Source organism: Homarus americanus, unplaced genomic scaffold, assembly GCF_018991925.1.
Source record: "Homarus americanus isolate GMGI-L3 unplaced genomic scaffold, GMGI_Hamer_2.0 scaffold36188, whole genome shotgun sequence".
Classification (NCBI taxonomy): Eukaryota; Metazoa; Arthropoda; class Malacostraca; order Decapoda; family Nephropidae; genus Homarus; species Homarus americanus.
Window position 1 is genome coordinate 5,339,631 of NW_024718183.1, and position 16,423 is coordinate 5,356,053.

Below are 16,423 nucleotides of genomic sequence, written 5' to 3' on the forward strand. Positions count from 1 at the left end.
CACCTCTTAGAGAACAAATTGTTACTTATTGGCTCCACACAAGATCACCGGTAAATCTATAGTTTTTCAGCATTTTTGGCTCATGAAAATCTTACCACAACCTTTTGAAATTCCCGAGTAAGTTAGGTTGAACAGACTTTGTGGTTAAGAATAAAGAATAAATAAAAATAATAATTTTGCGTCTTGTAGGGCAGCTCCACACTTGTGTATTTTATTCAGGGTTAATATTATTTATCTCTGTTACTCCTTTGATCCGTCAACCGCAAAGAAAAAATTCAGGTTTTCAAGTCTTGTTCCTTTTTCCTCGGCGAATAAAGAGACATGATATGATAGTTATGGTAAAGGTTTATTTTGAAAAGTTATATCTGTAGTACTAATATTGGTTGTGTCTGGTGTGGTGGTAATAAATGGTATAATCATCTGGCGGTGTGTGTAGGGATGTGTTGGGCCGGCGTCGCTGGTGCTGGAGTCTGGCAGCTCCGTCTCTGAGATGGGCGAGTCAGGCAGTTGGTCCTCCAAGGTTGGCAGCTCGTTATCAAGGGGAAGTTGGTCGTCGTCGTCTTCGTCATCATCATCATCGCAGTTCTCTATGTCGAGATGGTCTGGGGTATTGGATACTGCGCGTGCGCGGCGGTTCTCGTGGGTTTTGACGTGTTTGTTGAGGTGGTCAGACCGCATGAAACGTTTGCCACACTCCACACACTGGAAACGTTTTTCTCCCGTATGTGTTCTAAGGTGGCGCTGAAGCTCGTCTGAGCGGGTGAACGCTTTGTTGCAGAACAGCCACTGACAAACGAAGGGCCGTTCGCCGGCGTGCCAGCGCAGGTGCGCCTTCAAGTGAGAGGTTTTACCATACACCTTAGCACAGCCGGGCACGTGACATATGTGTTGCTTCTTCTTGGCAGCTTGATTGTCTTGCGAGGCGTCCTGACAGTTGGGGCAGCGACAGCGGCGACACCGTCGAACATTGACAGCATTTTGTGTCTTGAGAAGTGCAGCAGCAATCTGGCTCTGGTGGTGAAGGAGTGCTTCCTGTGTCATGCCGTATGATACCGGCTGAGGTAAGGCGTGAGGAAAGCCGGACGGTGCAGCCACACTAGGGTGCTGCTGCTGGTAGTTGTGGGTAGGTGGTGAAGGAGTATTTGTGGGGCCACTCATGCTCCACCACGAGTTCGCTTCGCCTTCCTTCGGCGGTGACATGGGCGGGGACACGAGGGCCTGCTGAGGGTAATGTTGGTGCAGGCTGGGGTATGGTCCAGTTCCAGTATTGGCTGAGACAGAAAAGGGTAGATCATGCAGGCGGTAGATTGGACTGAGAGGAGTGGTGCCGCCCAGGCCATAACTGCTGCCCATTCCTGACCACTGCGACATCTGCGAGCCACTCATTGTGTTGCCGCCAAACACGGGTCCGTGCTGGAAACAGAAAATATATTATCAAGATGAGCAGAACGCCCGAACAAATATCGTATAGTATTAGGCTAAAGTGACCCCAGGTTGCATGAGATTATGACACCTTCAAAATATCACCAAGGACTTGACATAACATTGTTGACATATGGTAAAGCCTGGTCAAGTCTCCAAAGATAGTAATTTGGGGGAAATATCATACAAGCACTCTGGACTCTGTGAATAAATAACTGATGAAGTAAATAAATAAATAAATCTTACCTGCTGAAGAAGATGAGATGTGTTGTGTAGAGAAACTAGACCAGCCATAGTGGTGGTGACTGTACTCTTGAGGTGGTCTGCTCTCACGATACTGTGTACACTCCTTAAACAAAACAGGAAATGTGACCATCAAGCTGACGGCTGGAGAACATATATTGATACGTCAACCAATGAGAAGCCGCGACCTGTCTGAGTCACGCCTACCACCTTCTGGTCACCAATCATAGTCTTAAGCCAATTTAATCTCATAATCCCCCTTATGGTTTACAAGTTAATTACAGTACTAAACTTTTTTCTTATCACATATTGAACATTATCCAAGTATGATTTATAATGATTTCAGCATATCAATCCAGAATGCTTTTACAAAAACACTAATTTATTACCCCAGTATGATTCAACATTAGTTTAATAACACTATCCCGGAATCAACCAGCAGAATATTGTGCTCGGTCCGTCGTGTCTATCGTGAACGTGTTTGATCATCAGGTGTCAAGGTCCACATGATAAACTTTTGGTTTAAATTGACAGTAACTGTTTGTGCAATAAAAACAGTTTTTCGGGCATTTGAGAAAACTGTGACTACTTTGACTTAGAGTAACAGCGTCTCTAGCCATATAGAGAAAAGCTTATTAGATAGACATAGAGATATTAACTAAAATCGTCTTACAAGTTCACATTAATTTACTTAGCTTGTACAGTATATAGACAGTGAAAGTATGCAAACAATATACATAGACAGTGAAGGTATACAAACAATATACATAAACAGTGTAGGTATACAAATGGTGATAAATAGGGAATGCATCTGGCCAAGGCTAGTTTACTGTGCATCCCTTGTTCACCCCGGGATGTGCATGGTGACATCGGACTAAAGTTCTCTGGCCATTGTTAGAAGAATGTACATCAAGTGTCTGAAAATATGTAGCAGTATACAGTGGACAGGGTATGGTGAGGTGCGGTGTACACTTATATAGTAATGATTTGGAGAAGAAAAAAAAATATATCGACTACTGCAAATCATGTCCATCTCACAACACCCGCAGCTACTGAGGAACACTTACCCAAGAATGAAAATTAAGGAGAGTTGACTAATCCCGAGCTTTGTGGGCGTAAGCACTTTGGGTGTGAGGTCGTGATGTAGATAACTGACGGGGATCCAAGAGGGTGCGCGGTGTTGACAGGGTACGTGGTGTTGACAGGGTACGTGGTGTTGACAGAGTGCGTGGCGTTGACAGGGTACGTGGTGTTGACAGGGTACGTGGTGTTGACAGGGTACGTGGTGTTGACAGGGTACGTGGTGTTGACAGAGTGCGTGGTGTTGACAGAGTGCGTGGTGTTGACGGGGCGTGGCGTTGACAGGGTGCGTGGTGTTGACAGGGTGCGTGGCGTTGACGGGGTGCGTGGCGTTGACGGGGTGCGTAGCGTTGACAGGGTGCGTGGCATTGACAGGGTGCGTGGTGTTGACAGGGTACGTGGTGTTGACAGAGTTAGTTGCAATGAGTGTCCATAGAGTTGACAGACAGCGTGGGGTTGGAGGGGATGGGGTCCGTAGCCTTGGATCCTACTATCACGGCCACGAACAGCAGCACCACGGGACACTGTAGCAGCTGACTACATGATGACCTGCCGTTGTGACCTTGACCTATGACGCTCTTCTTCATGCGCTTGCATCTATAATGCATGAGTCACGAAGGCAAACATGAACTCCGCATACTTCCCTGTTGGGCGCTCAGGGGCGGATCCAGGAATATCAAAAGGGGGGTCCAAGAAGTTATGGGTGGGGGAACATTGTGAGCGCAGCGAGCCCACCCATCTTTGTTGAAATCTGAACCAATATCATGGGCATTTTGAGGCCATTTTTAAGCCATGTACACTTGATATGGAGATATTCTAAAGTCAATAGTAAATAATTTTTACTATACAAAAATGCCTGAGTACAATACTGCATTAAAGAAATATTATTGAAATTTTCTGGTGCATACTCGACCGTATGCACTTACTCAGCTGTAATGATAAATTCCCATTCAGAGCTGAATGGGAATGTGCGACCCTGAGGATATATAGGAGGCGAGAGCTGTATCCAAGGATATTAAACTAGTGTTTTTAGCCCTTCACTGTATCCACCCAGTTGAGTACACAGTACATCTAAGAGTTAAAGAATTTTAGTGCATTTTCTGCGATATTTGGGCCATTACAGTTGCGTTACAACTTAAGTGAGCAACATCTGTGTCTTCAGTTTGGGGGAAATTTAAAGATCAAGCTTTGGAGAATCCGGGAACGATGGAGTCTTAGATTCTCCAACGATCACTCTCCACATTTTCATTTGGCTAAATACAGTATTGAAAAAAATGGCATTACAGTTGCACTAAGATTCTGCCCTTACCAGATACGATTTATCCCCCCCCCCCTCCCCTTTTTTACGGGGAACAGGTCATCGACCCACAACGGGGCTTAGGGGGCAAACAAATAAGAGTGAAAATAAATTAAAAACAGGAAAAGATTATATTAATCTACACCACGAAGATGCCGGAAAACCAGCTTTTTGAAGTGAGACAGATTGTATGAGTGTGGAAACAGAGAAGAAGGCAGAGCATTCCACAGTTTGACTGTGTGAGGAAAGAAAGATGTACTATAACGGGTTATTCTAGGTATGACCGACATCCACAGAGGCGGGCACCTCGGGCAAGATGAATGTTCCGAGCCCATGGTCTTGCCGGCGGTACACAAGATGCTAATAAACCCTGTAGGCAATAGGAATCCTACTATATCTTCTTTAATGTTCCTAATACTGATGAACTCAGTAGCGCCATCTTTCTATATCGTCAAGAAAAAAAATCCACTGGAGAGAATTGTAAGAACATAAGAATGGAGGAAACTGCAGCGAGCCTATTATTACTGGGCAGTCCCGTTTACACCCAACCCTATGCTCATATAAGCATCCAACCTATGTTTGAAGCTATCCAGCGTATTCGAGTTAATGATGATATTTGGTAACTTGTTCCATTCATCCACTACTCTGTTTCCAAACCAGTGTTTACCTATTTCACGCCTAAATCTAAATTTGTCTAATTTAAAACCATTGTTACGAGTTCGCTCCTGGTTGGATAGTTTGAGTACCTTTGTAATGTCCCTTTGTTTAGCCCTGACTTCCACTTATACACCTCTATCAGGTCGCCCCTCGCTCTACGTCTCTCGAGGGAGTGCAAATTAAGATGCTTTAACCTGTCTCTATACTCAAGGTTCCTAATGCCGGATTAGTCTTGTCATTCTCCTCTGAATTCTTTCAAGATTCTATATCCATTCTGTAATACGGTGACCAGAACTGAACTGCGTAATCCAGGTGTGGTCTCACAAGCGCAAGATACAGTTTTAGGATGACCTCGCTAGTCTTGTAACTAACACTCCTTTGTATGAACCCAAGTACTTTATTAGCCTTGTTACGAGCAAAACACATTGTTTACTTGGCTTAAGGTTCCTACTTATCATTACTCCTAAATCTCTCTTAGTGGATTTCTCTATGGCATCGTTGTTCATCTGGTATCTGGTTTCCCTGTTTACATCTCTATACTGAGTACTTTACATTTGTCCACGTTGAATTTCATCTGCCATTTTTCAGACCATTCGAAAAATTTGTTTAGATCTTCCTGTAGTTTTGCGAGTCCTCGTCAGATTTAATAACACGTCCTATTTTAGTGTCATCAGCAAATTTACTTATGTTGCTGTCTATGCCGATATCTATGTCGTTTATGTATATAATAAATAATAATGGTCCAAGTACTGAGCCTTGGGGAACTCCACTTGTGACGTTGCTCCAATGGACTTAGTGCCGTTAATGCTCACTCGCTGTTTCCTGTCCTGTAACCACGCCCTAATCCATTTAAGGATATTGCCTTTGATGCCATGAGCTTCTACCTTTCTAATTAGTCTTTCGTGGGGGACTCTGTCGAAGGCTTTGCTAAAGTCGAGATATACCACATCATAATTGTGCCCCTCGTCCACCGATTCGAAAACTGATGAATGTATGCACATGCGCCGAGAAGCTCAGCAGTGATCCTAACCTAACCTAACCTACCCCCCACCTGTAAACTTTGTTAAGTAGAGAAGTTAGCCCAAAAGTTAACTTTTTTTTTTCTCGAGCTTATTTTCTCTGATATTGAGAAGTAGAAAATGTTTAAGTATCTTTGCAGGAATAACTTGTGTTATATGCACACACACACACACACACACACACACACACACACACACACACACACACACTACAACCAAATTCAGCCCATAAGAGTCAGCACTGATAGATATAAGAATAGCACCATCCCATCTATTGTTAAAATAATTAACAGCTCCTGATTTATGTACTGTACAGCCCTGTAAATGTATTGAACATATATTATTATGTCAAAACAAATGTAAGTTTGTATATTTTCAGCCACCGGCTGAAACTCTATTAATAAACCGTTTATTATTATTATTATTATTTTATTATTATTATTATTATTATTATTATTATTATTATTATTATTTTATTATTATTATTATTATTATTATTATTTTATTATTATTATTATTATTATTATCATTATTATTATTATTATTATTATTATTATTATTTTATTATTATTATTATTATTATTATTATTATTATTATTATTATTTTATTATTATTATACACACATTTATGATTGGTTAAAAACTATAGTGATATTAATTTGGTATTATTTTAGTTTCGGTCATCCGGGGAATCGGTTGTTACATTAGGTTAGACTAAGTTGGTTAGGTTAGGTTAGGTTAGTTTGGATATCTAAATACAGGGCTGGGTGGGCTCGCTAAGCTCGCCATGTTCCCACACCCACAACTTCTTGGACCCCCCTTTTTATATTCCTGGATACGCCCTTGCTTTATTGTGCTCGTTCCCAGTCTCCTGACACATGTTCTGACAGTCAGTTTAATCATGCCTGAGTACAATACTGCATTAAAGAAAAATTATTTCAATTTTCTGGTACAAGGAGGTCCGGACCCCCTTGTACCGTGTTTCAGACGTAAAATATTATGTTCGTAGTCGTTATTAAAAATATAAATAAATAATTTTAAATATATCATAGATTTTAACTTATTTAATTGGCACATTATAGCTATTTAATAAAATCTTTACTAATTTTTTTGCTTGTACAAAGAGCTGTAAGAATTTTTTTTAAATTTAATTGAGTTTGTTACCCCATGAGGCGGTCAGTACCAGGATTGCCAGCTTAGCGACTTTGTCGCTAGATCTAAAGATTTTCATAAAAATCTAGCTACAAAACTAGAGGCGCTTGAAATTACATAAATTTACAGTTTGTGTTGAATATACACTTCATAAATTACTTTTTTACTTGAATATTTCTCCTTCCTGTTCGTCTTGTTATTTCGACATGTTAGCGACTCTTAACCGCGAGTCTGTAGCGACATTTGTGAGTTTGGTCTGGCAACACTGGCGGCAGTCAGTGGAGGTTGTTTTGAATGACTGAGGCGGTGAGGTGCGGCTGGTGCCCTGTAGTCTATGTGAGGTGCGGCTGGTGCCCTGTAGTCTATGTGAGGTGCGGCTGGTGCCCTGTAGTCTATGCTCTTTTAACGAGTTATTTACAGACAGCAGTGTGTGAGGTGGTGTAGTGATCAGTCTCAACACGTCCATCAGTTGACGGTCCAGGTATGTTGCGACTTTTTTTACGTCTCTAAATCTACAGTATAATGTATAGGTTTGTTCCCAGCTGTAGCCATCAATGTCTTTATTATATACAGTATAGGTTTATTCAGCCACAGGGTCAGGCAACAACAGGAAACAGTACAGGTTAATAAGGGCTGGTTAACTTGTACCTACGTGTGAGAACAGTGGTGGTGAATTAAGGTATAGGGAATCAAACAGTCGAAAAGGTTATCAGACAGGAAGAAGAGAGTTAAAGGTGTTTAGTGTTGGGGCTTGGACAGTGGATTTAGGTAATGCTTTTCATGGGCTCAACAACGGTCCGACTAATTACCCAAATGTAGCCAAATATAGCCGGAATGAAGTCAAATAATGGTCCTAGATGAATAAATCAGACTGCCAATCATTTCTCGACTAGTATTTGGTGTCAGAAAGTAAAAAAAAATTGGTAAACATAATTTAATCTGAGTTGTGTTGTGTTAGGTTAGGTTAGGTTAGGTACATGCACTTGATCTATTAACTCAGATTAAATTAAGTTTACCAATTTTATGTGACTTCATGACACCAAATACTAGTCGAGGTTAGGTTAGGTTAGGTACATGCACGCGATCTATTAACTCAGATTAAAGTAAGTTTTCCAATTTTTTGTGACTTTCTGACACCAAATACTAGTCGAGAAGTGATTGGCAGTCCGATTTATTCATCTAGGACCATTATTTGACTTCATTCCGGCTATATTTGGCTACATTTGGGTAATTAGTCGGACCCCTCAACAACCCTGCATGGGGCTGTTGAACTGGGTCACCTGGTAAAATAGCCTACAGCAGTGCTATTTATTGTTTTTATGGCTAACTTAACCTAAACTCAAGCCTCAAGGACAGGTAAGGGAGGGATGAATAGTAGGGTGTGACCGTTGCCCTTCAAAAATAAAAAAATGATCCTACAATGCTGCTCAAAGTTTTAGTGTTATGTATTTATTTAGGAAACACCCCTGTAAATTTTCTTGGAGATCGGTGCATGTTTGAGCTAGCACTGTCGGCTTTACAAAATAACAATAAATATTATTATCCTATGAACAAATTTAGTGGAATTTCTTTTATTAGACTTATAAGATATACTAACACCAAGCAAATGAATTTCTCTCAACTGGCGTACAATGAAAAAAAGAAATACTACTACCCCGCAATGCCTGGAGTGTTTGAGGAGCGCCAGCAGGAGATGGCTGACTTCTTCCGTGAATCTCTAGCCCAACCATTTACACGTGGCGACTACAAGGAGCTGGTAGAGCTTTGTCTGCTGCTTGTAACTAAAGGATCCGAGCCAGTGAACTTCACAATGGTCTACCCCGGCACACTTCACAAAGCAAGGTGGATGGCTAAACTGCTCTATACCCTTAAGATTGTTCTTTTGTCAGGCCAGATCAAAGAGCAGTTTCCCAAAGCTGAGGTTGTGACTAAAAGTCAAATCAGCAAGTTAGAACGGTTTGGTGTGTTCACAGTCGCTGTTTATGTCCCATGGTGGATTGTTTGCCCCGTTCCAGCAAGTGCGCCACTGAATGACTTGAATTTGGTCGAAACCTTGGCTGAATTTGTCCCATATGACGCCACAACAGTTGACAAAGCACGTGTGGCACTCGGTAGACACACTTGGTACCTAACTGAGGAGTTGGCCCCACTGGCTTTGTTCTCGTCCCAAGTACAAGAAAGGACAAAAGAAGGAGATGAGGAAGGCCCTTCTTTGCAGGCACTGAAGTTACTAAGAGAGTGGGGCTCAATCATGGGGGCTATGGAAAGCCAAATCTTCCCCCTGTCCCAGAAAGTGGCACTGCCCTGGTGGACCTAATTGGGCCTGACTCAAGCCGGTTCTTCACCATTTTAGGCATGCCCTATCAGTTTCTCCACAGTCCAGCCAGTGAATGGGCGGATCATGACGACTACCTGAACATGAAACGGGTTGTGGACAAGCTTCGGGTCGTCAATGAGGCTGCAGAGCGTGGTGTAAGACTTTGCCATGACTTTCTTAATGTTGCCAGGGATGAGGAGCGCTTTCAAGAAGTCCTTCAAGTAGTTGAAAATGACAGACTCCACGTTCCTAATCAGCACAAACGATCATCTGTTTCCGAACAGAAATCATGGTTTCTTGCTCTAGAGAAATAATACCTTGTGAATATATGATAAAACCCCTTAATGTACCATGAGAGAATAAGAATGATTAACTTTTTTGTGTTAGTGATAACAGCTTTTAATTAAGACAGGCAAATGATTTGTGTTAATATCCCTAATGATGGTTGTGTAATCTCATATATAGGCGCGTATGCCGTAAAAGCAAAATCGCTATTTTTCAAATTGCTGGTGCTCACTCAAATATGTATGAATCTTCACAAAATTGCACGTGGGTATTTTTTATGTCAATATGCAACACCAAAATTTTGAACAGCATTGTAGGACAAAGTTGGGGCAACTGTCACACCCTAATGAATAGCCTTTGAGCTATTAGCCGGGTCACCTGGTTCACATTCGCACACACACAGACTTTAGTGCATTTACTTTACCGAATCTTAATTTGCTTGCATTTTAAACACTATGGGTACTGGTATTGCACTTTTTCTTCAAGTTTTAACATTTGCAGGAGTGACCACACCATGTGCAGCAGGAGGAGCCGTAGTGTTGGGAAAGCACCTCGCTCACTACAGTGTCAGGAAGAAGAAGGTACATGTCTAAGCTTAGCCTGTTACAGCTAGTTTACCGGGGCCGTGTGGCGTAATCTTCATTTATGCTTCTGTATTGAATCACTTGTGTAACCATGAAAAGTAAAACGTCACACACAGGTCTTCTAATGTTTATCATAATTTTTTCATGTTGATATCACATTTGTCATAGTGAATTAACTCTTTTGATCTTGATTTCTATAGCCTTCAGGAGCATGTATGCAAAATTTCATCTTTATATAGATTTTTTCCACCATTTGCCTATTTTTGAGCTAATTTGACTTCCCATTTGGGATACACTCAAGAGTTCTTTGCTTCTTCACCTTCTGTTTTTAGCTGACTTTATCCTGTCACAAACGATTTGTGAATACTAAGCGATGAATAAGAATTGAATCCTGAAATCCCATTTGTAACTAAGAGGCAAACAAGTGCCTTAGTTTTTTCCTTCCTCCCTAGGACACGAAGCTGAAACTGATCATGTGTTTTGAAATACAGTACTACAGTAAACTGTACTGTATGTAAGGAATGCACTACACCATAGGATTGGTATGGGAAATTTTAAGAAGTGTTGGGGGCCTTCAGTTTTAATTGACAATCCTCAATAACAAGGGAGCACACTTTTCTCTTAGAATTTAAACTTTCAAATATGGTTGGAAAAACAACTGTTCGTAGTGCAAGTTTGCTGATTGTTCCATTAATGCTTCTCTTATGGGGATCTAGCAAACTGTTGTTACCATGGGCCAGTTATTTACCTCATTCCTGAAATTTACCAGTTTATTAATTAATTAATTTATTAATTTAGTTATTTTATATTTTATTCCTACAGATGGTCATGATGAGGTTCTTGGGTCTCAATTGGAAATGGAGTTGAATCGCAGTATTGAAAAAATGAGGGAGGGAAGCGCTAGCAACTTGGCACATGAAAAATGTAAGTAAACCATCAGGTTCTCCTTCAGCTATCCCTAAAATATTCTTGGCAACATATTTTATTTAATCACTAGGATTAAATTTATTGAAACTTTGGAAACAGGTCAATCAGCTAGATATTTAAAGCTGAAAATATATAAAGGTAAGTAGAAAGCCACCAGAAGGTCAAAGAAGAGACAAAGTGTGATAATTTGACGAGTGATTGCTAAACACTTTGTATCATAGCTGCTTATCCAGTTCTACCCCCTGCTAGCTGTTTTAATGGTCTATCAGTTTTATCCCCCTACTAACTCTGTCCATGCCACTCATGCTCAGTCACTGTTTCTTGTCTAAGTTCTTCATATTTTTTAAATTAATATCTAAATCATTATAAACTCATGAGATAGGTAAAAGCATACTGAAGAGAATATAATAGAAAAATTACAAATAATGTTGGTCTTCATATAATTTAGTGAGTAGCTATTAGTGAAATACAGTACAGTAGACCCTTGCCATCTGCGAGGGATAGGTTCCAAGAAATGGCACGAATTGGCAAAACTTATCTAACAATAAAACTCTTTGTCAGGGTCATCATTGACTTCTGCTTTTTACATTTCACTCCACTAGCATCACTAGAACTGACACTAGGTAGTCTTTCAGGAGCCATTTCACACAGAATCACAAAAGTTTTGAGAGAACAACGTGATATGCTGCGTGGGGTGACTCGTTGTGCTGTGGGAAAAGGCTCGCAAGCTAGCTACCATAGCCAACATCTGCTTACTGTGAATCGTCGAAATCGCGATCGCACACTTGCGAATGGCGAGGGTCTACTGTACAGTACAGTACAGTACTGTACTGTATATGTTTGGTGTTGGCAGGCTCTCCACCTGTTGAATTTGACTTGTACTAGTCATAATTGTCAGGTATGATGGAGAGTTTTATGAATGATTGAGTCTGGCTTACTTTTTAATAATGATTGGATCAAATCATTTCAATCATATGGGATGGGTCCAAGAGCTACCCAGTCGAGGTTTTAAACTGATTAAATTTCGGGGCTGGTCCCTGGTTACCATGAGTGACCGTGACCTACTTTTGGTATTAAGTGCAAGTCCTGTAGTTAGCTATACAGTATACTTTACTGTATATTTATATACAGCTACTCCCCGACTTATGACCACCTGGACATACGACCGCCTCAGTCGTACCAAAATTTTGTCAAATTACGTATTTTCGAGTCCCAACGTCGGTGGTTGCGCTTTGTATGACAAAATTTTTGTTTGTAATTCACTTTAAAATGGCTGGCAAGCTTAAAAGTGAGAGTTTTGAGGTGCTGAGAAGAAAAAGAGACACCCATTTTAGATTTTCTATGTATTATTTAAGCATTTTCGACTTACGACCTGGTTTTGGGCACGTAACCCCGTCGTAAGTCGGGGAGCAGCTGTAATGCTCTCTTTGTGTGTATCTGTCTTCATGTTCCTTATGCATTTCCATAGTTTTGAAGACAGAGCTGAAATTTGGCAGGGAGATGCAGGTGGCCTGGGAGATGGTCACTTATCTCCTTTTCCTCCACCCAGGCAAGGCTGGATAAGTCAGCTAATATTTTATAAGCATCACATAGGTCTTTTTCCTATTATATTTTAACCATAATGAAGAGAAACAGTTGTACAGTGTTAGATACATTATATGCTATGATTTTCTGGGGTTACTTTTTTTTCCTATCATGCTTAGATGAATTCAATTGCCAACGTTAACATTTTATTACCTCTTAAGGGTTTGGATGTCTTTAGTTTCATGTGGTGAAAGTTTATAGTTTTTTATCTATCTTATTGACATCCATGGATACCATGTACTGTACAGTGCCAAACATTGTCTATGCTGGATTAGCTTCTCTTTGAGATCTATAATATAACCAGATCTGCTTGGTAAAAGAAATAATAAGGAGAATCAACTTTTGCTGTGTGTTGGGAGAAGATCAACCCCAACAGACATCCGGGGCCCAGTCAGAGGGCTGAAGGGCCGCAAATTAAGTCGCCTTACATTACAAGAGCCATTTTCTTATGGGCTCCACCAGAGAAAGAAATTTCAGGGTCAATACTTCATTTGGTACAACACTGCTGTACTGATGATATCCAAACTTTCTTGTAGAGTTCTTCAATAGAAAGTAGAACTTCACAGATTGCACTTACCAAGGTGTTAGGGATATAGACTCCCACCCTCTTTCTTATCAGGAAGTCTGTGTGATCCCATGGTGGGACTGATACTGCAGTACATGATGTTCTTCAGATACTGGACTATTCTTTTTTCAAATGGCATATTATTTAGTAATGTATGGAAGATTGTTTTAGTGATAAATTTAGTGAAAGTAGCAATGGTGAGCAAATGGCAACAATTGACTTCTACATAGTTCACCATTGAGTGACTAGAAATGGACTCTAGTAAGAGTTTTGTTTATCAAAGATTTTCATTTCATGATACCATCATTGGTACAGGTGTTTTCCTAATACTATACAGTACAGTACAGTACAGGTATCACCACCGATTTTCCGGGAACTGGTGGTCCGGCACCTCCTTTAGTCCGGACAAAATTACGAGAGGGCATTTAACTTCCCTCCCTCCCTCCCAGCCAGTGTGAAGGTAGTTTTAGGCTTAAAGTTTTTATCTTATAAAATGTCGCTGACTTAGACTTAGCAGAATATAACTTGCATTGCTGGAATCCTTGTAAGATAGTGATTAATTTGAGTATAAACATCATATAGTTTGCATGGGAGATAATTTTTTTTAGTCTAGTGTAGTACATTTGAGTACAAAGTGTGTACAGTAATGTTGCTCAAAATTATGGCTTTTTCACATTTAGTTTACATTTAATATTTGTTTAATTTAAGTTTCTAACAGTCCATGGTGCTTTAGAGACACAGAAGGTGTATAATTAGTGGGTCAGAGGTGTATTGTTGAATTATTATTACGTGACCTCGGTTGGTCCGACAAAACGGATAATCTGGCAAGGCTTTGGAACCAAGGTTGCTGGAAAATCGGTGGTATACCTGTGCTTTGAAAACCTCATTCATTGGAGGTTAGTTACCCTAAAATTCTCACCGCTGAAAAGGTTAAAATATTGTTATTTAGATTGTGTTTTTATTTTCATGAAAACGATACTAATAAATTTTGTTACAGTACCAGAGGACTCCCATGGCAGTAGTGGTCAGAACAGCATAAGCAACAGTTCACAACGAAGAAATGATTCTCCCTCAGCCCTTCACAACCGCACAGGGGAGCTACTAGAAGATATAGAGATGCCTAATATAAGCCTTGGCTACTGGGAAAGTTCAGACCTAGTATCTTTATCTTCTGCTTCACCCAACAGCCCTATGAAGATTTCTGATTGTTTAACAGTGAGTATTATGTAATTTTATGGCTTGCAGGTCATCAGCTTTATCCACATCACAAAATAAATCACTAGCAGAATCTGCCATTGTCAGCTGGCCTGATACCAGAATGCAGATTTGCAGTGCCCAGCAGCCAAGATGTGCTTAGACTCGGGGTCGAGCAAGTGATTTTTCATGTCCATGTGCTTGGAACTTGCCTAGCGGACAAGCTAATACTTTGAGGGGTAAATACCTAGATGGGAATTTGTCAGGTGGTGCATGATCCCATCTCACCATACATGGTAAGGGAAGTCGTCAGTATACCAGGATTAATGACCTATGTCATATGCAGATATTTTACCCTATCCATTAAGCTGCCTACCTACAGCCTGCCAGATTTGTTTAATGGCTGGGTAGACCAACCTGATGAACGAGTCACAGAAATTCCTCTGAAAAGACAGAATAATGAACAAAGGGAATGAACAAGTTATGCTTCCGACATTAATGCCTGTGTTCCTGCCAATCTCTCGGCTGTTCCAGAGAGAGAGCAGGCTTGATGATTCTTTTCACCTTGGCTCCTATAATTGTCTGGCACTGATCCTTTCATCTTCTATCACACAATTCCATGCTTCATCACTTAATGACACCACCACACTCTTTTTCCCCTTTTTCAGACACTCCTGACTTTATTCCCTTCACTTATACCCAGCCAACCTCTTCTTTACCAATCGTCTTTGTTTCACACAAAACAAAGACAATGTTTCCTCACTCATTATATATCCAGTCATTCTCCTTTTCACATGCACATACATTCAAACTTTCCAATTTTATTTGTTTTTGTTTCTACAAATTAATTTGGGTATATTAAGAAAAATAATAATTTTGTGTTTAAATTTTGTGTTACATTAGATCATTCTATCCATTAATTTAATTTTTTTAGATTGGTTCATCATACAGGGTGTTAGCTGACAGCAAGACATTTTTTTCTCTGGAAGGAGCTTCTTCCCCAGGACAGATGGTAACAAAAGAAATAGGTAAGTTTGATATTGTATATGTATTTTTTTTCCCAACGTGTTACAGTATGTGATGACTGACACTTTTCCATCCATATGGCATGTAAAATGGAAGTCTCCATCTTCTCCTTTTCAGTTTTATAGTAACACTAGTAGAGACAAAAGATAGTGCATGACCATCTCTTAAGCCACCTTACCTTCCTACCATATTTTTTCATCCCTCTGTTTTCAAAACTGAAAACTGGACTTTCCATTGGTGGGGGTTCATAGTTGGTTTCGGTGGGGCCATAAGGAAAACACACACACACACACACACACACACACACACACACGCTTCCTTCAGCCTTCGTAGGGTAAGGACGTGTGTAGTTGGCGCTGCTCGCTGACGCGGCCGTGGTCTCTTGACAATGGAGACAGCTGCCAGCTCAGTCTGTTGGGCCTTCCCCTTCCCCATCACCTCCTCCCCATCTGGATTTATCAACATCCTCCCACCAACAGAACAGTGCAAAGATTGACCATCAACCCACAAGTGATAAACAAAAGTGACAATTTCAACTCGAAAGAAAGAAACAACTGTTAGAGCGACAATCAGTGCTTCGCGGCCAATGTTGACCTGACCGGACCAGACACACTCTGTCCACCGTACACTCGCCACCACCAACACTGGATGAGAAGCAAAGAAAGACTCCTAACTACATCAGGAGATAAATGATGAAACTCCCTACTCCACCCAGGTGAGGAACAATGAATTCCTAACTACATCATATGAGGAACAAGAACCATCTCCAACACCCTGTGTGAGCTGGAGGATTTACCCGGACCACGTGGTACATCTGCAGCTGTAGTGAGGTAGCGGCTTAGCAGTCAGGTACAACAGCCATCAAGACAGTGGGACGGACTTTGTTGGTGCCGACATCAGGTCACAAGAATGTCTACAGACCAGCTCCCACAGTACCAGATCTAAAGTTAATATATATGTTGACTCTATGTTTCTTATGTTTTTGTATTGAACGCTTTTGTCAATCAAGTGACCCACTCCCCGATTTCACCTTATGTAACTTATCATCTCTGTTCATTGTATATTTTCAGC

The 16,423-nt window shown here is 40.7% G+C and overlaps 2 protein-coding genes across 2 annotated transcripts in view; one reads left to right on the top strand and one right to left on the bottom strand.

Moving 5' to 3' along the window:
- Positions 1-333: 333 nt before the first annotated feature.
- On the bottom strand, positions 334-3,114 carry LOC121859335 (transcription factor Sp9-like). The gene is made up of 3 exons (XM_042356129.1): positions 2,822-3,114; positions 1,669-1,771; positions 334-1,413 (listed from the first exon to the last, which is right to left on the bottom strand). The coding sequence occupies exons 1-3, from the start codon at positions 3,112-3,114 to the stop codon at positions 334-336; spliced, it is 1,476 nt and encodes a 491-aa protein (XP_042212063.1).
- A 4,073-nt stretch (positions 3,115-7,187) lies between these two features.
- LOC121859291 overlaps positions 7,188-16,423 on the top strand; it is a 53,454-nt gene continuing 44,218 nt past the window's right edge. The window contains exons 1-5 of the mRNA XM_042356074.1: positions 7,188-7,351; positions 9,974-10,053; positions 10,879-10,980; positions 14,130-14,347; positions 15,261-15,354. Of these exons, the coding sequence (XP_042212008.1) occupies positions 9,987-10,053; positions 10,879-10,980; positions 14,130-14,347; positions 15,261-15,354 (481 nt within the window). The 5' untranslated portion in view covers positions 7,188-7,351; positions 9,974-9,986. The remainder of the gene's footprint in view (positions 7,352-9,973; positions 10,054-10,878; positions 10,981-14,129; positions 14,348-15,260; positions 15,355-16,423) is intronic.

Coding starts and splice junctions, on each gene's coding strand:
- LOC121859335 (XM_042356129.1), bottom strand. CDS start 3,114: ATGCCACGCACCCTGTCAACGCTACGCACCCCGTCAACGCCACGCACC. Junction 1,772..2,821: donor GCGCACCCTCTTGGATCCCC/GTCAGTTATCTA, acceptor GTTTTGTTTAAG/GAGTGTACACAGTATCGTGA. Junction 1,414..1,668: donor CATCTCATCTTCTTCAGCAG/GTAAGATTTATT, acceptor TTCTGTTTCCAG/CACGGACCCGTGTTTGGCGG.